The following is a 23,486-nucleotide window of genomic DNA, read 5'->3' as shown; positions in this document are numbered from 1 at the left end:
CTCCCCTGACTCATGCATGCTTATGCTCTCTAAAGAAAATTAACTAAAAAAACAAACAACCGGGATCCCTGGGTGGCGCAGCGGTTTGGCGCCTGCCTTTGGCCCAGGGCGCGATCCTGGAGACCCGGGATCGAATCCCACGTCGGGCTCCCGGTGCATGGAGCCTGCTTCTCCCTCTGCCTGTGTCTCTGCCTCTCTCTCTCTGTGTGTGACTATCATAAATAAATAAATAAAAATTAAAAAAAACAAAAAACAAAAAACAAAAACAAACAACCCTCCCCCCACCAAAACAAAACTCAGCACAAGTCGTTTTAGACTTTATCCTATAAATCTCCAAATTGGGAAATGAGAAGACAATGTTTGAGTATCTATACCTATGTATTTTTTATATCTAAAATTAAGAAGAAAATTCGGCTTTACTGAGGCTTGGTGCCTGGCACCCTTCTTGTTCTTGCTCGGTCATCTATCAGACTCTCCCAGATCAGGGTCAGTCCTAAGTGAGACAGGGGTGGGGTGGGGGCTCCCTCAGTCACTCTTACCACTCTGTGATGTATCGTGGTTTACATGACCCTTCATACTGAAGTTCTGAGTTTTATTATCCTATAAATGGGATCATCTTTCAAATACATTGTACTGAAGCAGGTCATGACCATGAAAATGTTTCGTACCACACAAACATTTGCTCTTTATCTCACAGGAGAGTTCTTATAAAAGCTCTTCAACATAAAGATGAATTACTCATCTTTTTTTTTTTTCATAGAAAGACAAATGTTCTAAATTTGGTGACTCCTTCTGTGATGACAGAAGCTGAATTTATTCATTCATTTAAGAAGTATTTATTGAACAAATGTTTACTCTGCGGCAGGTGCTGAGGGTGCATTCAGGGTTGGTATTCACCTGGAAAACACCAGCATGGGCAGCATCCTGGCCAGTGTCTGCTGCTGCCCTGGTGGTGCCCAAAGTTAAATATTTCAACTATCATCCTTGGAGTCATCAGGGAACAAAACAGACAGAAATCCCTGCCCTTATGCAGGGGGCACAACAGGAGTACAATGAGTAAGTGAATTATATAGTAACTTAGTGGACAATAAGGGCTTGTGGAGAAAATAAAAGATGCAGGTGTGCTGCAGGAGGCAGTGGGCAGGTGTGTACAGGCGTGGGGCCATTGTGCCCCAGGGAGGCTGAGGGCACCGGAGAGGAGATGAAAGGAGCCTGGTGGACATCTGGGGAACAGTGTTTCAGGCGGAGGACACAGAGCATTTGGGCCTTTACTGCAGGACTCTGGCCTTGACTCTGAGTGGGGTGGGGGCCCCTGGAGGTTGTGGGCAGGGCAGCAATGTGGTCTGACCCATGTTTTAGCAGGTTGGCTCTGGCTGCTGTTCTGACTGTACTCCTGAGCAGAAACAGGGCCAGAAGCAGGAGACAAAGTCAGGAGGCTATGGTTGGTCAACAGTATACCCTTAGCCATCATCCTATGAAAAATGACATTACCATTCCCTCAAAGTGACATTTGGACATCGAGAGAGTCATTGCTTATAAAGGAAACATGTCATGGAGAGAAGATCTTGCAAAGAAATGCTGGAAAATGCTGCCTGCAGCCTGGTTTACTGTTGAAGATGGCCTATGTTTCCAGAAAGCTCTCCTATCTATACCACCAAACCTTCACAATTTTGTAAGCTGTTTCTAACTTTCCCAATGAAGAACTTACTACATTTTCAATCTCTGTTGAAAAAAATATAATCAACAACTCACGGAAGATGGAAATCTCCTGCCAAATGCCAATAAGAACCTTCAAAGAACTGGTGGCTAAGAATGAGCATGAGTGTCAGTAGGCCAAGATCCTCTGCCCCCGTAGGCCTATGTAACTTTGCAAGGTTTTGTTTTCAGCTCTAAAACCAAGTATTAAAATAAACTGAGTTTGGAAGGACTCCTTAAAATCACTAAATCACAGAACTATTATGAAATCAGTTATAAAAATTACATTTAATCCCATTGCTCTCACTAAAACACTATATCTTAATAAAAGCAAAATAATTTTATACTATTAAATATGAAATATTTCAAATTGTTTATTTAATCTTTAGTACATCCTCTCAAATTTTCATTGAGTACACTTTATAACGTCATAAAATAATGGGATAGTAGAACCTATGTATACTTTAAAATAAATACATGTATGTTTGAATGGCATGTTTAAAAGTTTCTTTTTTTGTCTTTTGATGGGGTATATAGTAAGAAAAAGGCTGGAGGTGATGGGGGTAGGAAGTAGGTTCGAGGTGGGTGTCCCCAGCCACCCAGTTAGGACTATTCGGGTTGACCTCCACCCTTGCTGCTGGGATGGACTGAGTGGTAAGATGCATGTGTTGACAATGAAAGGCTGCTCACAATGAACCTCACACACTGAAAACCTGCCTCAGCACCTTGAAATAGTCTACGGGCATTTATGTAATCAATTCTAATTAGCTTATGGCTATCCTTCTGTAAAACAAACAACATGAACAAAACTGTGCAATTTCTGGCCTTGAGGTATAGACGGCATACACATGAAGAGATACACAAAAATATGTGAACAATCTGAAGGTGCAACCAGAAATAAACTTCTCCCATGACCTTCTGATTTTTTCTTCTGTATTTCTGTGACTCCACAAATGCCCACTGGGCACTAACTGCATGTGTCTCCTACAGCAAGGGTCAGGTTCCACCCTCTGTCACAGTTACTATGGCCATACTGGCTGGGAAGCCTCAAGGGCAAGGCTGCTCATCTCTGCACAGGACAGGACTTGCCACAGTCACACCACCAATGCTGGCTGAGGGAGGAACAAGGAACAACGAACACCCTGAGTTAACAGGTGTGTGCAGCAGGCCGGGATCTGACTTGTCCTCCTGTGCTGGGAACGAGGCGCAGCTGCTTCTGGATACAGAGAAGGTGCAGGGTGCCGGCCCTCCCTTTCAAACCAAGAGATGTGCTATCAGTTTGCTCATGCAATGTGGATGCACTTCTCCTGCATGGTCTCATCCTGGGCTCTGGGGTGGAGGAGACAGCAGGGAACAAAACAAAGATCCTGCTCTTGTGCCTTTTACATACGAGTGAGGGGAAGAGACATTAAGTAAATGGTAAGTGCTAAGGAGAACATGAGTGAGACCTCCAGGAGAGCTTGCTAACAGAAAACTTCCTGATGAGTGACTGCTGAGCAAAGACCTAAGGGAAGGGAAGGGCTGAGCTGTGCAGATGTTAGGGGGAAGAGGAGGAATTCCTCACACAGCAAGCAGTTCCTTGAGGCTGGCACCTGTTTGTGGATCCTTGTACGGATTCTGGGTTTTTCTGTGGGTGAAGCTCTGGCATGTTCTGATTTTTCTTTTTTTTTTCTTTAAATACTTTATTTATTTATTCATGAGAAACAGAGAGGGAGAGGCAGAAACACAGGCAGAGGGAGAAGCAGGCTCCACGTAGGGAGCCATATGTGGGACTCAATCCGGGGACCCCAGGATCATGCCCTGAGTCGAAGGCAGACACTCAACCGCTGAGCTACCCACACGTCCCTCTTTCCTTCTTTTTTAAAGATTGATCATTCATTCATTCATTTAGACAGAGCATGAGTAGGGGATGGGGAGAGAGAGCAGGTTCCTCACCGAGCAGCAGGCCCTATGCAGGGCTTGGTCCCAGGACCCTGGGATCATGACCTGAGCTGAAGGCAGATGCCCAACCAAGTGAGCCACCGAAGTGCCCCACATGGTCTGATTTCTCTTTCAGGAAGAAAGCTCTGGCTGCTGGAGTATTCCAGGTAGAGCTGGAAGAAGCAGGGAGACTGCCACACTGGCTCAGGAAGGGGGTGCCTGGACCAGAGGGGGAGTGATGGAGAGGTAAGGAGCAGCTGCACTTCTGTTTTGTTGTGTGAGCTATTAATTTTTTTTATATATATATGTGTATATATATATATATATTCATTCCAGAAATCCTAATAATAATCTATTTGTGAGAGATTATGGTCCTCATATTACAGATAAGGAAACTGCCAGAGGTAAAGATACTTGTTCAAAGCCAAAGAATCAGTTATTGTTTAAAATAAAATTGAAATCAGTTAAGGTCTGTCTGAGGCCAGCGACCATGCATCACCTGCTAATCTCAGCACTACAACTGAAGTACACACCTTACAGTTTATCTGGCACTTATAGAAAAATTGCTGTTGAAGAGGGAAAAGAATGTCCTTGGATGCTTCTCAGTGAGATGGAAGCTTGACCAGGAGTGTCCACTGCTACTGTGTCACTGGTAACTGCCTCATGTAAATTCTAGAAAAAGGGTTTAAGCTGCTTTCATGTGGCTTCTAAAAAAACATAAATAAAAGAGGGAAGTCTGATATCCTTTATCATTGGTAGAAGTTTAGTTAAATGACTGGTCAATATGACAAACCCCTGAGTAAATCAGGGGGGCCAGGGCATGGCACTGGGGCAGCTCCAGAACTCAAAAAGCACAGCTGATCTGCTCCCTTATCTAATCTTTATGGCCTAACATGTGATACCTGCGGCTAATGAATCCAGAGAAAGGAGAAAAGGAGCAATGAAAAGATTATGAAAATTTATCTCAGAGGAAGCCAATATATTAAAAGGTAAGAAGGTCTCATCCTGATCTGATGTGAGCTAAAACCAACACTTAGAGAAGTCTGAAATTCTACAGACATTTGCTTGACAAAATTATAGTGCGTAAGCACAGAGATAATCTTCATTCAGATAACTTAATGCTGGTTTCTGACACAGACCTCTGATGCGCATATATATTATTATATGCAGAGAATGTTTATCCTGTTATGCCTAAATTCTGTTTCCCCAAATTAATGAGTAGAAACTATTTCTAAGACATTCTAAAGAGGCTCTCCTTTATTCAAAGGAGTCAAAAATCCTATGAAAATACCACTTAAAGTTAAAACTAATTTACATTTCTTCTCATATTCATATTAAAATTGGTTTCTTGGTAGTATAAATTTAAGTTCAATTCATTTAATTTTAATTCATTTAATTCTGAATATATGAAGAAAACACATATCCTATTTGTTTATCACAGTGAAACTGAACTCTCACCAGGAAAATATAATGTGAAGACAATTTCATCTTCTGGGAGAACGTTATGGTTCTGGGATGTTAAAAGCAGAACATAATGATAAGTAGCAGCAGCTCCCCCATCAATTCCACGCCTTCTTTAAATTCCACTGAGGATGGCAGTTTGGATGGAGACCCCAAAATCTATTCTGTCCATCTGTTTTATTATTCTTAGAACAACTGTCAAAAGTTGCCCAGGGATCAAGTTGCAAACATACTAATTTGCCTTTGAAAAGTAGGCCCTGAGGGAATTCTGGAACTCTGCTTATAAATTCAGAATCCCATCAGCTAGCGAGCCTGCCTACCCTTTGTGGAGGTATGAGACTTTGCACTTCCAGGCACACATCTGCCTCAAAGCCAGGATGCACTGATATACTTACATCCCACTTCATAGGCAAATGAAGGGAAAACCAAAGGGGCTTGGCATCTTCAGGCTGGCTTGTCCCATGACAAGCAGACACTGAGTTTTTATAAGGCAGCCCCTTCACTGATCATTCATGGATTAAGACCGAAGCTTTGTACTAGAGAGTCTAAGTGAGTGGGCACAGCAGAAGGACACAAATTTTGTACTCTTGTATGTCCTAGGACCAAATTAGTAAGACTGAAGTGTTAGAAGAAATCAGCTGAAGATAAACATCATAAGCCTCTAAGTACTGTATTGTTTCATTTTTGTGATTCTGATGAATGTGACAAGATGATGTGGATATACATAATATTGGAGGTGGGTCTGTAAGTAATAACGAGCAGTGTCCTAGGAGTGTCTGTTTAAGATACTGGCATTTTGGAAACATGCCACTGTTGGAAACTAAAGCAGCTGTGTACTTCTCAAGTTGGCTATGTTAAAGGCATGTGCAAAATACAACGTAAACATTAAAATGAATCTTTACTCTCTAGTGGCTTGCACACTGGACACCTGATCACAGGGGTGGGAGGGGAAGAGGAGGAGAAAAGGGGTGGGCATTAGCACTGATCCTCTGAACTCCCATCCTTCCCCTACCCGGGCCCCAGTGGTCTCTATCAAGTCTCAGAGAATAAAGTCAAATGCTTTCAAAGCACAGGACCCGAGAAACATATTTAAAGCACAACATTCAAAGTACCAATTTTAGAGTTTGGTAAAATTCCACAGTAGCAAACTAGAAAAAAACACCCCTTTAAGGCTAAATAATGATGGCATTTGGGTTGTACTCACCCACGGGTTACCAAAAAAGTATTCTACTTTGATTAAAAAATTTACTTGAGTGTGTTGCAAATTACTGTAGCTCAGAAACCTGCGGGGAGCTTACTGCATACACTAAGGCAGACGGGCACAGAAGGGATCACCATTTGGACTTGCCTGCTTTGTCCTTCTTTGGCTTTGCACAATCTCTTATTATAATAAGGCATGTATTATCCTTTTTGGAGATTTGAATAACAGAAAGTCTCACTTTCAAATATATTGCTTATAATCCCAGAGTCTACTAAATGTTCTGTGGATGCTGTTTATGGCATTATGCTCCTTTCAAAATGGGACTGATAATTAGTAAACTGAAATTTGATTAATGTTGGATTAAGAGGTTCTGATGTCTCGCTGGTATGTGTTATTTCAGTCTGTGGGCACTGGAAGAGATTGTCCTTAGGAAACTTGTTTCTTTCCCCTTTCCAAAGTGGGAAGATTAATTTAAAATCCTGATTTAAAAAAAAAAAAAAAAGAATTCAGTTTCATTCAACAGTTTGTAATCTAGGATTCAGTTTTTTCTCACTCTTCTTTGTTTTCTCACTTTGAAGCTGGAGCCAATGAATTAATAACTATTTGAGAGAGAATAAAATAAACTAGAAATAAAAGTCTTCCTCTAAAAATGCCAAGGGTGACCCCTTCCTGGTTATGGCAGAGTAACCTGGCATAGATAAATGATTCAGACAATCTCAGCTCTTACTAGATTCAAGTACAAAATTCTGAAAATATGATGAACTTCTCTGAAAACAAAGGACCTGTTTGGTGTAATATCGAAGGCTGTGAAAATAACCACTAGATAACATTTGAAGGAAAAAATTTAAATTGATACTGTGATGTGCTCTTTAAAGTTCAGGTTAGGGATACCTCTTTTAGTTTCCACAGAATTATAAAAAGGGCTGTAATTTCCAGAATTTTTTCTGTGCTCCACGGCCAAAAGATTCCATGTCTCTTCCTTGCCTGTGGATTTAAATCCATAATCTTGTTTGCCTACTACTGAAGAGTATGGGAGAATCAGGAATAATGGGCTCCCTTTGAAGCTGTGCCATTCCCAAAGTAACCATCTGAATGCTAAAGAAATATTGTCATTTATGAGATGACCTTTTGCTCTTTGAATAGTCAGACATTAACAAATGTTAAATGCCTAGAAACTGGAGCAGCACTATGAAAAAAAGTAAGTAGGGTCAGCAAATACCCTCTCACATGCTTTTGACATGATGACCATTTCCACTTTTCTAACAGCTTTCTAATAGCAAAATGTATTTGGGAACAACAGTGGAATTTGTGTCATCATGACCAAATGATTACGGTGCAAACCCGAGATTCTTCTGGGGCCCAGCAGGCTTCTGGTCCCTATGGAAACCAAACCTCAGATATTGTCCTCCACTCAGCTGGAGGACTGAGCGAGGGAGGCTTTTGTGCTGGGTGAGATTTCTTCCACAACCTTCCAGCACCAGACCCTAGTGCTTCCTCCCGACTCTTTTCTAATTGAGATGCAAATTGATCTCTCTGGCTGATTACACTTCCCTTAAAGCTACTGACAAATGCAGCTGTAACCAGAGTTTGTGGACTTTCCAACAAGTGACTTCAGCTGTCAGTATTTGCATGTGCAGCCAAGGCCCAGCCTGCTCCATGTCTCAGACATGTGGAGAGCTTCCCTTAGGCATTGCAGGCGTTTTATTTACGTGTATAAAATTTACATACAATTAAGAATTAAAAAAAAAAAAAACCTACAAGTACAACCCTAGGATTTAGAAACAGACTCTGGCACCAAACGTTATTTAAGGCCTATCCAGACACTTCTTTTTTCCTGAGACTGGAGGGGCACGCCTCTCCTGGGAAGGCATGGCTTTCCTGGCAACATTGTTTCCTTCTCACTTCCTTCTTGTCTGTAAGTTTTCTGACTTTAACACTATTTGAATTCAATCTGTCTCTCAAAAACTAACTAAATAAACAAATTTATCACTTTAGGAAAATGGGATAACTGAATAGCCTTTACTTTTCATGCCTGTCAGTAAGATTTAATTAATTTCAAGACCAAATATAAAATCACCATTCTCATTGTCAGAATTTCTACACGAATGTGGTTCGGTAACTTTTTGGGGTGGTGATGAATGGATTATTATTTAGAATGCAATAGAATATAAAAGTAATATGCACAAAACACTATCATTCAGTATAAAGAAAAATACACATGGAATATAATTTTTCAGTAAAAATTCTAACACCTCGTTTTTCTTGAATACTATCATGTACGTATTTTTGCCAGTATAGTTCACTCAAAAACTACTGAGTACCCACTATGTGCCAGGTGCTGTTCTGAGTGTTGGGGATCCAGGTATGAAGTGGAATAAAAAGGATTTTGAGACTATATCAATATATACATATGTAAATATGTACTCTATTTGTAAAACCATTATTTCTTGGATAAATGAGGTTTTCAATTTTGAAAAAATTCAGTTTTATAAATACGATTTGCTTTTGTCTCTGTTTACCAAAAAAAATTTTTTTTTAACCAAATCAATCTCTGTCCCTTCCTCTCTCTCTTTATACATACTCATATTCATAATTTACTACGAGGTACACGAGACCAGGGTATCAACCAAATGGAGACAAGGCCCCTGTGGAGCAGCTCGTAGTATAATCAGGAGACAGAAGAGGATAGAGGGAGGCCCCGTCTGGCTACGAGAGTCTCACAGGGCTCGATGGCTGTGGGAGGGTGAGCAATCTGTGTCACAGGAGAGACCCAATGGGAGTGTCTGGGGTCAGCAGAGCTCACTGTTCCCAAAGGTCCCACTGTGGGAAGGAGCACCGGCCTGTGAAGAACTGGCTCTGAGATATTGTGACCCCAGAGCCATGGACAGGAGAGGGGCAGAGCAGAAAGCTGGGTTGCTGCTATTTCCCTAAGCAGCAGCCACCAGCCTGGTTTCTGCACAGATTGTGAGATTTACACTAACTTTTCTGGAGGGGATGGTCTTTTGTCTCATAGCAAGAAGTCACTTTACAGCAAAGGAGTACAGAATGGTTTCTTGCTCCCACTCCTTGAAGACTTTGCCCATACCATGTGCTCTTCCCAGGCTCCATCAGGCACCAACGGAGGAGGGCAGCCCCAAACCCAGGGAGCCACACCTTCACACGGAGAGGGCCTGCCACATATCATGGAGGGAAGACAGTCTCTAGCCTTTAATACCTGTAGATGGGAGAAAGGAAGTACTTCCCAGACCTAAGTCCACAGGTGAGTGGTTCCAATTTTGAGAACACAGGTTTAAAACTCCAAGCTGGTGAGATGATAAAAATAACCAGGGTGTCACGGACTCCTCACCAAAGACTGCATTGTGTTAACCTGCTTGGCTCACTAACCATCTCACTAACCTGCAGAGGGAGGCCAGCTCAGGTAGGGTGGGTGCTGTGATGGTGGTGCTGAGTACCAGGCCTCAGCGCTGGAGGCACATGGACTGGGCGAGCTGTGGTGACAGGAGAGCACACAGACTGTTAGGAAGCTGACTGCTGCCAGCAAGAAAGGGGGCCCAGTGGGGTCAGAAGCTCTGATTCTTGGAGAGAAGTCAGAAACCTAGATTTCTGAAAATGCAAAATCTTCTGATTTTTCAAAGAGGCTGACACACTCAATCTTTATAAGTAACACTGGAGGCCAACTGCACTTCAAACAAAACCCATCTGGGGGCTAGATTCAGCCTGCAGGCAGCTGGTTTGTCAGCTCTGGTTTTTGAACATTGGCTTGACTTTGAGCTAAAAACTGCTCCTTGGTTGCCTCTGTTTTTTGGTCCCAGTTCTATTGCCTTCTTTAAAAAAAACCCCAGGCTTCTGAAACAACTTCTTCTTGGTTTTAATGGCTCCCTGAGACCTCTAGGTATAGCGGTCACTATTAATCTGGGCATGTTCTGGGTTGGTCAAGGTCTCTCCTTACAGTGTGGGCCCTGAGCAGAGCCCCTTTCACAGTGTGGCCTGAGGCTTCAGGAGCAGAGGCTTGATGCCTTTGTTTCGCTTCTGTGACCCGGCCCTCAGGGGCCTCAGGCTGTAGTCTAAGAGAACAGATAGGTCCCTGCATCACCTCTGGTCTCTCACCCCAAATCTATGCTTAACCAAAATCCTCAGATGTTTCCCAGGGCCTGCTGTCACATCCCATCATCCCCATCCTGTCCACACACCACTGATCATGTAAACCCAGGCACATGGGTCTACCCTGCTAAATCTCACCTTGTTGGGTTTGCGCCTAAAAGTCTCATCTGTTGATGTAATCCTAGTTTTTGATTTTGCCTCATGTCAACTAAGTTAACCCTCTTAGCTTTCTGACCAATGGTAAACATGTTCTAGACCTTTGTGAAAGTTGCTGATAAAAACATTGTTGTGTGGTAGAAGGGTTGAGCAAAGCTGTGGTGCACATGCAGTACCAGAGACACAAAGGCCCAATGGACTGGTGGTCCATGAATTAATGCATTGTACGTCTGGCTAGAGTGAAGTCACCCAACTCCCCTGGGTCCCTATTTCTCTCTCCTATTTGCCAGATGACTGTGATATTTTATCTTGCGGTTTACCAAAATTAAGATTCTAATTTAAAAGCTTTCTCTAATCTCTGAGCTTTCTCTAATCTCTGAAGATAGTTATCTTATCAAACACAATTAATGTGTTTGGGATATTTTCTTCTTTGTACAGTCATTATTTTCTGAAAGCTCACAGCTATTTAATAATCTAGCATAACAATTTTATAAGAGGTCCATGCAACATTCTAAATCCATCCTTATAATCCTATTTGAAAACAAGGAAAACATTTTCCTGTTTTCAGTTCTGGGTGCATCCTTTATTTTACTTGATTTTGGGGCAGGGGGTAGTTCTTCTGGATCTGAGACCACTGTTGGAAATCTGTTCTACAACTAGACATATAATGGCCTTAAAGGCTAGACCTTAATTTCAGGGGCTGGTTCTTTTTTCCTTTCTTCCCCCCCTCTTCTTATAATGTTCTCAATGATTTGAGTTTTAATTCAAACTCTTTCACACAGTTTTCTGTCCCTTCCTATATGAAGAATATGGAGGACAAGTGGAGTAAAGGTTAATGTGACAGCCTTCTGTCAGGGTGGCATGGAGCTCTCTTTCAGTCTTGATGCACCCGTGTTGAATGTGCACTCATCGGACCCCACCCTGGGCAAGCAACACTGGCTGCACTTCCATGTCTTTCCTTCTCTCTGAGAGACAGTTGTAATTTTATAATAAAAAAATCTCTCATTTCTTATTCCCTTTTATAGTTTCAACCCACCCATGGGAATATGCCATTTCTTGATCTGAACTCTACTTTTTGAAACATACTTCCCAAGTGTCAAGGTACAAGTCTACTCGTTTTCCTCCCATTCTTACATGAATGCTAGCACAAAGTTATTACCTCTGCAACATTCACAGTCACAAATCCAAACCTTTCAAATTGCTAAGGAACAGATCCAAAATAATAGTTCCCCTCATTTGCTTCCTCTGTCTTCTGAGAAAAGGATATTGTTTGTCTGTCAAAAACTGATCAAATGCTTGTTGCCTTTAGTAGAATGCGGGGTGGAGCTGACACTGAGTGGCACCAATCCCTGTCACAATGACATTTTGCCTCTGCACCTGTTTAGAAGCGTGGACTGGGAAAGCACTGTGTGCGCCTTCCCAAATGGAGCAGGGCTTCATTCTGGTGGCTGCCCTAAGGTCTGTCCCTCCATGCACTTCCCATTCTCAAGCACTTCCATCCCACCCAGGAGTGTCTTCTTTCTTTTTGGTGCTGCTATTATCTGATGTGTTTGCCTTTCCTTTAAATAATTCAGTCCTGGGTCCTATCATACCCAATGCTCTGGGTGAAGACATGAAACTGCTACAATCAGCTACGGACAAGACTTCTCAGAAGAGTATGTCCTGTGACCACTGCTAAAGTAACCCTTCATTTTTCTGCTCCTCCTTTTCTGTGACACTATTTTCTCCCTTTACTCTGCCTTCCTCTCTACTTCCTCCTCCCAAGCTACTTCTCAAACATGATGCCCTGGAGAGGTCTGTTCCTGACCATCTTCTCATTTCCTTGCATAGCGCAGCAGATCCAGCAGGTCCCACGCTGAATTAATCTACCTGGTTTATGTAGGGATCCAATCCATTCCCCTGCCATTGCCTTAGATCAGGCCTTCACCTTCTCTCAGAACTCCTCCCACTGCCCCCTGGATGCTCCTGTCACTTCCATCTTCACCATGTGTGCATGTGTATACTTCTGCTCTGCTGTATGGAAGCTTTTGCAGTTCTCAAATGTCATGTGCATTTTTAGAGCTTGGTCGCTAAGCAAACACTGTCCACCACTTGGAATATCTTATTCATATTTCTACTTCCAGGGGCTAAGTGCCTAGCAAGGCGGCAGTGAATGTTGACAAATGCAAACTGGTTCTGCATGGCAAAATATACTACATAGTACTGTCTGACTCATTTTCATACACTTTTCTTAAGCATATAGAGACAAACGGAGGAAATTAAAGATCATCCCAGGAATAAGAACCAAGATCCTACTGGAGAAGTTAGAAATGGGGTTGTTATACCTTTAGGGAAGAGAGGCCACTTTTGAAGGTATATAAATTGAGACCAAAACTTAGCAATGATATTAGGAAGTCATAAGTCTAAGAGAGAATCCATAGTATTATCCACTATATCCATTAATTGAAAATGAAACTAAATTTCACTTAAGAGGTACAAAATTACTTTTCCTTAGGCAGCCCAGTTCTCTCCATCAAATGCTGATAGTTCCAGAGAGGAGAGATGGTGAATGCCATTGTGGCTATTGTTCTATTGAAGTGGACGTTTATTTTAAAAAGCCACCATCTGTTTGATTCAGAGCGAGCTCCTCCTAATGGGAGTGCTGCATGTTATGTGGCAACCTTTTCCCTGAAACAAGTTAGCTGAGGAGGAGAATGAGAGAGCCCTGGCTCTGACGATCTGGGGAACTTCCACCAGCCGAGCATGGTTTGATTTTGGAATTTTTAGTTGGCTTGGGAACCGTAAACATAACATGTGGCAAACTTCCCATTTACAACACTCTAGGCATGGGAATAGGCCCCCTGATTGCCCATGAGGGATAGAAAAAGCAGATGGCAGGTGAGTTGGCCCTTGTCACTCAGAAAAGCAGTGGCCACGGGACAAGGGCTCCACTTGACATATTAGATTTAGCCTGCTGAGGAAGTTACCAGAAAACCCAGGAAGGACAAAGGGGCTGGACTGAACTGTTACTGAGGGTGCTTTCCAAACACATCCCTACTGTGTTCACTTTTTGATCATGTACGACAATGGTATATTCTTCAGTCTCATGTGAGTCTTCACCACACAGTTCCAACTGTTTGATCATTTAGCCAAGGGTACCCCAAACAAGAACTCCTTTGATATTAATTCTAAGCTAGATTTACTGCTCAAAAAGATCCCTAGAGGCAAATCCATTCTAACAATATGCCCACCTTTCTGTTTCATAAGAAATGTTGTATTTTCTTAAACATTACTGAACAAACTTGATGTGTTTACTGCTCACATCTCTACTTCTAGTTAAATACTGTATAACACTGAATCACAACTGACACTATTTTAGGGCACTGAAGTGTCAATCATTAGGTGGGCAGGGCACAAGAAATGCAAACTAACTCCACTGGCTCTTTTCTTCATTTGTCATCAAGCTCAATGCTTGGCTATCTGTGGTCAATACAAAAGAAAAACAAAAAACAAAACAAAACTAGTACTTTCTCTCTAAAGGATTGAAAGAAAGTCTGAAGTAAACAACATGTCCTTTGTTCATACAATAGTCATTCTGATACCTGAGTGACATTTGGAAGCAATGAACAGTTTGGTGATGTTCTACTTAACAGCTGTAACCTTAATATTAGAAACAAAATGGGGACACACAGTTGCCCATATACAATGGCTGGTGTTGACAAAGAAATTTCCCATTCTTCGTCAGCACCCACTACTATACCTAATATCTTAGGGCAACCGGAAATAGCAATGTTTTCTCAGAAATTTGGTGTCTTCTAGGGCCATACATGTAAGCTGCTATATTCCTTATCGGGTCTTGGTTCATATGCCAATAAAAGTTGCCAGGGGATATACTGTCAGGCTTTAGGAAGGAAATAAAATCTAATAAATACCCAGGAAGAGAATTCCCTAGCTCCTACTGGGGCAGGGGGTGGGTAGTGGTGGTGATTGGGATGGGTTCCTGAGAGGGCTTCATGGGCATGTGACCTGAGCAGCTGCACAGTGCTTACAATGGGCCCTGCTTGGTTTAATACTCTGCTGTTGCTCTCTTGATGTTCTTAATAATTTTATCTTTGATCTTGTGTTTTGCACTTGAAGACTGATGAGAGAATGGAGCATGCATGTGGGCAAAGGAAATGCACACAACATGTGCTCTGCTGGTTCCTTGCACATAAACCTTAGCAGTGCCCCAGGAGCAGGACTATGGTGGAGCCATAGTGCCTGGAAGGTAAGAGAGACTCAGAGGGAGCACAGGGGAGTGTTACCACAAGACTGAATAAGTGGGAAAGCAGACTATTCTGAGAGGCATACTTTCCACCTGAACCAGAACTTACTTTGAGCACAAAAAGCAGTGTTGTTCTAAGAACAATAACCAAGAAATCATATATATCCTTAGTTGTGTTACTTCTCTGTGTTAGCCAATAATTTACTCTGAAAATGATGTCAGAGAAGGAAAAGGAAAAACAGAGGGACTCATAGTTCCTTTTCCTATCAGCCCTTCCTTACTCATCCATGAACTGAAAGAAGTGTTGGTATAGTATGTACGTATGAAGAATGAGAGAAAAATAGGTAAGTTAGTTTTGTGCAGTCTTTTCACTGTTAAGAACAGAACATATCCCTGTACAAGTCACAAAAATATGAGCTATGTCATTGTGGTAATTCCATAGGCATTCCATAAAGTTAAATGCTTTAGCATTAGTATATTAAACAATATAAAAACTGATAAAATTAATGCTAATAATCTAAATTTTTAATATTTCTTGACTTAAAGTGACATTAGATAGCAAATAAATACACCATGACAAGTCGAGAGAAAAAGCAGAAAAAGAACGGAAAAAACTTTATATTGTAGCATGTTTAAAAACACTTTCCAAAACACCTGGGTGGCTCAGTGGTTGAGCGTCTGCCTTTGGCTCAGGGCGTGATCCTGGGGTCCCAGGATTGAGTCCCACATTGGGCTTCCTGCATGGAGCCTGCTTCTCCCTCTGCCTGTGTCTCTGCCTCTCTCTGTGTGTCTCTCATGAATAAATAAATAAAATCTTAAGAAAAAATAAAGACACTTTCCTTGCTTTTTGAATGAGGGGCCCTACATTTGCATTCTCTTCCAGGACCTCTTGGTCCCAAGCCCTGGTTTTAGATATGTCCAAAGTAGTACTAATTTTCTCAGTCCTTGGGGGAACTTACAGAGGCTTGAGATGGTTGCCCCTGAAATCAGGCAGCCTCGACTCTGTGCTAAGATTAGAACTTTCAAGGTGGACCATGAAGTGACAAGGTTGGGAAAGCTCAGCTTCCTAGAAGCTTGGTTTTGTGTCTATCACACGTACTCTGTACTCTGATGGGCCTGACCATGCATTAAATGCTAAAAATCCCAAGTTTACCACTCAAAAACACTCGGACTCCTGGGCTTTCTATGGTGTCCTGTCTGGAATGCCATCCCTCCTTCCTGGGGACAGCTTCCCTCTCATCCCTCCAACCTCAGCCTACATGATTTCTCTGCAGAGAGATTTTTCCCTGGTCCTGTTTCACCAATCCTCTATTGAGTTGCTTTATACCACATTCGTGTCTTCTCTGTGATGTGTGGGGTAAAAACCCTATACCTTGCTCCCTGTGTATTGCAAGCTCCTGCTGCTGGGCTCAGCAGTTTTCGAGTCCACACTGTTTGTTTGCTAAATGAGAATGCAAGGAGACATCTGTGATTAGGATGTGTTAGGTTATTCAGTGTTTTTCAAAATTCAAATCTAAGACTTATCTCTACAAAGCAGCAAATTCCAGACATCAGCTGCTATACAATCCAGTTTAGACTTTTGCCCAAGCATGTGAGGACCATGATCTTTTAACAAAATGTTAAGGGAGCAGTTAAATATTAATAGCCTAGGCGGACATCTATAATTATTTAAAAAGTATAATAATTAGTAATTTAGTAATGTTTTAAAAAGCAGAAGTACAGAAAAAAAACCCTTTTTTCTTTTTTTCTACTTTTCTCAACGTTTCTTATTATACGTTTGGTTTCTGGCCTATATTAGCACTTTGCGTAGGCAGAAATTAAACAATAGAGTAGTTAAGTGATTACAAAGCTTTCCCTATTGATTACATCTTTATAAAAATTATATATAGAATTTCATTTATTTTATTTTATTCATTTTTAATTTTTTAAAAAGATTTTATTTATTTATTCATGAGAGACACAGAGAGAGAGAGGCAGAGACACAGGCAGAGGGAGGAGCAGGCTAAATGAAGGGAGCCCGACGCGGGACTCAATCCAGGGCCTCCAGGATCACACCCCGGGCTGAAGGCAGCGCTAAACCACTGAGCCACCCAGGGATCCCTCTCATTTCTTGTTTTAAATAACTTATTTCAACAGCATGAACTGAATCTTCTCAGGATATAAAAGAAAAATACTTAAATTTTTATAATGATCAACATAATAGGTTTTGTTACTTTCCCTTTCTTGATTTCTATACCAAGTTGTACTCTGAGATGTCAACGTGGTTATCTTCTGAGACACTGGACAATATAGCATTTACTAACCCACATTAGCATCAGTAGCCCTGGCTGGCATCCACATTAGTCTAATGTGATTCATCGAAAAGTTTTTCAAGTGACACTGAATCTTATTCTTTGAACTTGTAACAATATTGTTTTCCCTAAACCTGATTATTCTGATGCTATATTCATTCTTATTTGAGAAGGCAGTGTTGAACAAAATAACAAAGCATGTTCTTTGTAATGAGAAATTTGATAAGTGGGGAAGGTGACGTGCCAAAAATCACAATGGACTTATAGGATGCAGAGTTTTCTTGTTTGCAAATGATTTTTCCCTGCCTTGGTCCAACATACTTGACTGATGAGTGTCCAGCTCATCCTAGTTGACATGCAAACTGACAAGCCAATCGCTGAATAGGTCTTTCTCATTTCTGCCAAAAACCTCTTTCAAGCTGTTTGTGAAATAAAAACCCCCATGCTGAAGGCTGAATTGACACCAGCTCTAAGATTAAGTCTAGAGTGCTGTGGATATCACTTCAGAGAATGCCATCTTCCAAACACACACCACCAGCCTGGACAAAGTGCGAGGGAGCACGCAGAAGGGAATAATGTTGCCCTGGCCCCCGGGGAGGGACCAGATGGGACCTAATAGCTCTTTTCTACTACTAATTTCTATGATAATTCCAAGTTGCCACATGGCATATGTATTTTTTTTTTTAAATCTAAAGACAGAATATCAGTCAATACAGTGACCAGGATTTTAATGAATGGTATTTTTCATGAACTGTATCTATTCACACATGGTATTTCTCACCCACTCTCACCCCCACCCCTTCAGCAACATATCACTTATGGTTGGAGTGGGAGAAGTATAGACAGAGGTCAAACACAACATGTTTATACTCATTATCAATACCAGTTAGAAACAGAGAAATTTTAAGTTTTACTAGGAGGTCAGATGCATTTTGTAGCAATTTTATGATGTCACCTTAATTTCTTTTTCTTATAATCAGACATTATGCCTAGACTTATAAAGTGTGCTGACTGATTTTTTTTTTTCTGAGAAAAAAAAATTACAAAAGTGAAATTTCTTCTGGTTTTAGAGAGAAGATCAAGGGTTGGTGAAGATTTGGGAAACATTACAAAAGGACTTTTAGCCATTCTCACTGATGAGTTCCAAAGCAACTTCACTGAGGATGTCTTTCCCTGTCCCCCAGCCAGATGCAATTGCCCTCTCCTCTGACCTCCTAGAAGGCCATTCATACTTCCAGTGGCACTCATCACATTCTTTGATTGATTAGATTCATTTCATTTGTTGTTGGCTTCGGGTAGGTACCCTGGGTGACCCCACTACATTTTCCTCAGCATCTCACCTTCCACACACAATAGACTGCAACTCACAGGGATGGGCAGAAGGGAACCCAACCTCAGGCAAAGCACCGGGAAAGGATGAACCGCTCTTAATGGTCACAGCTTCTTGGCACAGACTTACATGACTACATTATGAACATAAACTCTTCTGGGGTTCGGTGAAGCACAGTATTATTATACTTAATATAAATTAATAGATGGTTTGAAGATCACACAATGTTATTTTCAACACATACTGAAAAACGTTCTCTATTCCCTCTTCAACCCAGTGAATACTTACCTCTCATGGCAAACTGCTGAGAATCAGGATTTGGGGATAGTTAATAGGTACATACTCAAAACAAAAAGATACAAGCTCTGGTAGAGTGGGATGAGGCACTTCACGGCCCTGCTGGCATTGATGCACGTGGCACATATAAGGCTTGGCAGGAGCTTCCCACTCACTATGGCTCCGTCAAACAGAGGCCCAAAAAACGGAACCTGTTGATTCAAAACAGAAAAACACTTACTTTTCAAAACCAGTAAAAATCAAACTAGACATGAGAATAGCTGGTTGATGTCTCAGACCTGTCATGACCATGCAGACCATCACCCACAGAAGAGATGCTAACCTTAGCATGATATGATGGAGGGCTTTCAAATCAAGCAACACAGGTCTGCTCTACAATACTCCTCCATTATGAACTCATCAACAAAACTGCTCATGACAAATTCTCACTGGGTTATTATTTTTTTTCCTTGTGTTGTCATTTACAGAAATAGCATTATTCTTTCTAAGTGCCTGCATCATGTGGATTATGCACAATACACAGCCATGTCTCATTGTACACCTCCTAGTCTTGCAACTTTCTGAAACCAGTTTGGAATTGGTAGTGTTTCTGCATGGACCCTGATGTGTACTGACTCTTAAAGGAGATGATGACTATCACTGTTAGCAGCTACAAGGTCCTACTTAGAGTCCTCGTTCTTCTTGAACCTTCTTCCCTCTGCTTCCAAGATAATTGTGTTATCCTCATTTCTATCTACTTCCTTATTAGAGGCATGGCTTTCCTTCACTGGACCCACTTTTATACCTGGGCAACCCATGAAGTTCTAGTGCATGTCTTTTCTCTCTCTCTATTTCTCTATTTCTCTCTATTATGTGACAGACATTGTTCTATTCACTGAGGACACAGCAGTGAATAATAAAATTTCTTATTTCACTGAGCTTACAATTTACTGGAGGCTTAAGAGAATGAACAGTATAAATACATTATATATATATATGGTACTAAAAGCGCTAAGGCGGAAAATAAAGCAAGGAAGAGTAATAGGACTCTTTTTAAAGGGAGATGTCCTCCAATTTTAGATCATATGGCCAGGGAGGGCTTTAAGGAGAAGATGGTTATTTCAGTATAAGCCTGACAGAAGTGAGGGAATGAACCTCATGTTATATGAGGACATCTGATGGAAGAGCATTCTAGGCCGAGGAACACCAAATAGCCAGCCCTGTGGTGGGAGTGGGACTGCTATGGTTAAGAAACAGCAACTAAGCCACAGAGGATGGAGCTGAGTGAGCAAGAAAGAGAGCAGAATGCAATAAAGTTAGGCCTGTCCTAAGACAGGCTGTAAAGGGTTCTAGATTTCTGCTCTGAACAAGATAAAAGCCTTCTGGAGGGTTTAGGGAAGTAGGAGAGCTGATCTCACCTATATTTTAAAGGTATGTTCAGGCTGTTGTGTTGGGAAAATTGCAAAAAAGTAAGCATTATGGAAAACAGGGAACTAGTGAATGATCAAGGCAAGAGATGATGATGGCTTGGATCAGAATGATGACCAAAGTGGTGAGAAGTGGTAGGTTTCTGGATATAGTTTGAAGGTAAACAGGATTTGCTGAGGATTACTATTGAAGTGGAGAGAAAAAGAGGCATCAAGGGCAATGCCATGGTTTATGCCGGACAACTGGAAGACTGGAGCCACCTTTTCCTAAAATGGAGAAGATCAAAAGGGAAGGTCACTAGTTTAATTTTAAACTTGCTAAGTTTGAGATGCCTATTAGATATTTATAGTGATGTATGGGGGTGGCAGCAGATATACCAGGCAAGAAGTCAAGGGACTTCCAGTTGGAAATTCATAAGAGTTATTTATAGATGATGTTTCAGCCATGAGATTGGATGATCAGATGAGAAGGAAAGAGGTCCGAGGACTAATCCTGTGGCCCTCCAATATTTACAGGTTGGAGACGTGAGGAGGAATTAGCAAAGAAAACTGAGGAGGAGATGATGGAGAGAAACCTCCAGGTACTTGGCACAAGGTTGGAATGCAAATAATGCCTGAATGGTTGAAACTGATTGTTATTTTAAATAATTTAAATAATTTAATAAATGCAGGTCTCCAGCATGGGTCTTTTTGCTTGTGTCAAAGGCCATCTATTTGTGGAATATCTTTTTATCTTTTTTATCTTTTCCACATGGTTGGAAATGGGAGAGGGGCTAGGGATACAATGGTAAAAAGAAGACTATCTCTGCCCAAAAGAGTGGACATGAGGAACAACTGACATAAGAAATCTACAAACTAGGGCACCTGGGTGGCTCAGTGGTTGAGCATCTGCCTTTGGGTCAGGTTGTGATCCTAGAGTCATGGGATCAAGTTCCGCTCCCTGCAGGGAGCCTGCTTCTCCCTCTGCCTGTGTCTCTGCCTCTCTCTGTGTGTGTCTCTCATGAATAAATAAATAAAAATCTTTAAAAAAATAAAATAAAAAATAAAAACTGGGGCACATGTTCATAACAGAGATATGGCTAGGATTTCTGCACCCTGTTTTTTAGCACTACCTTTATCATGCAAAAAGTGGGTGACAATGCAGAGATCCAGTGTTCAAGTTTCTGCTGGACTCCATATGTATGCCTGTAAAGTGTACACAATACGTATGCACAGAGCCACACAAATGCAAACAGCCTTTCAATAATAAGCATCCACATACGAGTGTGAAAATAAACACTTTTCTACTCCTAAAGAGGCTGAGACTATTGGGATTCAAATTCTGGACTTGGTTTGGCTGCTAAGAAACCAAGTCCTGTGGTAACTTACTACACTTACATTCAAGGATGTATTTGGAGCCCAAGAGAGGTGTGATATGCCCTACTTCCCTCGCAGAGTGGCTAAAATATTCAGATGCAATATACATCCCTAAGGTGGGTTGCAAATAGTAGTGTCCTAATGAGAGACAAGGTAGAAAAACCATACAATATTGAGATCAAGGGTAAAAACTTTAAGAGAAGTATAAGGTATGTTTCTGAGAATGTTTATTTCCACATATTTTAATCTTTATATTGTATGGATACATTCTCTAAATATCAGAAGATAATTTTGGGGAAAAATAGATAATTAAAGGACTCTAAAATTTTGCTTGAAAATTCTGAAGAATACATAGAATCTTTCTAGGTAAAAAGGGAAGAGATTTTAGATTTTATCTGTTTAATCGTTATGTATTTGCCTGCTTTGATCCACACCTCAGTAAGGGCGAGAGAGGAATACAGAGGTAAATATGTCAGAACTCTTAGGCATAAACAGTGTGCAGGGGGATTAAAATATGTATTCAAGAAGGCAAAAAAGAAAAAATGAAAAGAAAAAAAGCTTTAGTTTGGGTACAGATATAATGTTCTGGAGCTGTGGAGAATCTTCTTCTAGCTGAGAGCAGCCACAGAAGTCTTTGTGTTGGAGGTGGTCATGACTGTGGGAAACCTGTGGGAAGAGAGGAGCACTCCAGGCGAGTGGTATAAAACAAGAACAAAACAGTGAGGTGGCACTGGCTCTCTTTGCTAAGGCGGTGTCCCCAAAGTGTATTCCATGAGCTACTAATCTAGCCAAGCATTAGTTAGATGTGTTAGATGCATCACAGGTGAATAAAGAGAAAGACTGTGGCTGGAACAGGGCAAAGGGCTGCACACAAATGCTGAGGGACTTCCTATATCACAGTGGGAAGTCAGAGACAGGGCCACTAAAGGGAGTAACACAGGAGATGAGGCTGGACTGCACACTTGGGAGGACTGGAAAGCTCTCCAACAGGTATCTAGGGAAATCTAGGGAAATAATGATAAAATCATTATCATTTAGAGATAAATGAAAAGACTAAAGAACAGTCGTGGGGACCTAGCTGACCAGAGCTGGCCAAGGACAATCCTCCGGAGAAGCTTGACTCTAGTTACTCCAAAGCCAGAATCGCCTTCAGTAAGGAATTCTCCATCAAGAATTGATCCGTATAAGATCTATGGAGCCACAGAGCACATGAGAGTGCTTAGAATTTAACATATTTTATCCTTATAAAAATTTTAATAAAATTTTCAGTTATGGACTCTTCAGTCTTTCTGGCAAATAATATAATTGCTATTTTTTTTTCCAGTGGGAAATTTATTGTTCTTCAATGCAATTCTTGAACTGATTTATCTGTCACTCATTTTGACATCTCAAGCATAATTTTATGGGCCCAAATATACTCTTTCAGTTCGTAAATTCATACTGTGGGATTGAGAACTTCTGGAGAGGGAAACTGTAGCAGGTCCTGGAATCCTAGATGGCAGAGGTAGAAGAGCCCTTCAAGATCATCTGTTTTGACCTTACTGATGCACAGATGTGGAAAGGGGAAGGCATGGCAGTGTTCTCTGGTAATGTACAATGCCACAAGGTCACTAGCAGGGCGATGCTCTCCGAAGGGGGGCCAGATGGAAAACAGCTCACTGGACTCGGGCTTAGTTTCTTGAAAGATAGATAAGTGCGAATAGACTTAAACTCTATTTTGCAGAGCCTGGGGTAGACACAGAAAAGAATTTCCAAAGAGAGAGAAAGTCCCTTTAGGAAACAATCATGGCATCTCCATGACTGTCTTTTAAAGTAGGTTAATGGATTAAGTAACTGGGCCTATAAGGGATTCTCCTGTGACGCCTTTACAGTCTGTAATTCTTAGTAACTGGAATGAAAGTAGTATACATAATTAATTGATCTATTTTGAAATAAAGAGGTTATTTTGGGCAGCCTGGGTGGCTCAGCGGTTTAGCGCCGCCTTTGGCCCAGGGCCTGATCCTGGAGACCCAGGATCGAGTCCCACATC

General features: G+C 41.4%; 1 protein-coding gene across 9 annotated transcripts in view; it reads right to left on the bottom strand.

The window, feature by feature from the left end:
- The window catches only part of RALGAPA2 (Ral GTPase activating protein catalytic subunit alpha 2), a 327,019-nt gene that overhangs the window by 64,436 nt on the left and 239,097 nt on the right, over positions 1–23,486 (bottom strand). For 7 of the 9 annotated variants that reach the window (XR_012018147.1, XR_012018146.1, XR_012018149.1 and 4 more), the window contains one exon: positions 18,759–18,886. Coding sequence is in view for 2 of the 9 variants with exons in the window: in XM_072799834.1 (XP_072655935.1) it covers positions 18,759–18,886 (128 nt within the window). In the remaining 7 variants the exon portion in view is untranslated. Of the gene's footprint in view, positions 1–18,686; positions 18,887–23,486 lie in introns of all 9 variants that reach the window. The other 2 variants (XR_012018148.1, XM_072799835.1) reach the window with 1 other exon arrangement.

This window comes from Canis lupus, chromosome 26, assembly GCF_048164855.1.
Source record: "Canis lupus baileyi chromosome 26, mCanLup2.hap1, whole genome shotgun sequence".
In the NCBI taxonomy this organism is placed as follows: domain Eukaryota; kingdom Metazoa; phylum Chordata; class Mammalia; order Carnivora; family Canidae; genus Canis; species Canis lupus.
The sequence above is the reverse complement of the archived record's forward strand: the minus strand, read 5'-3'. Positions and strand labels throughout refer to the sequence as shown.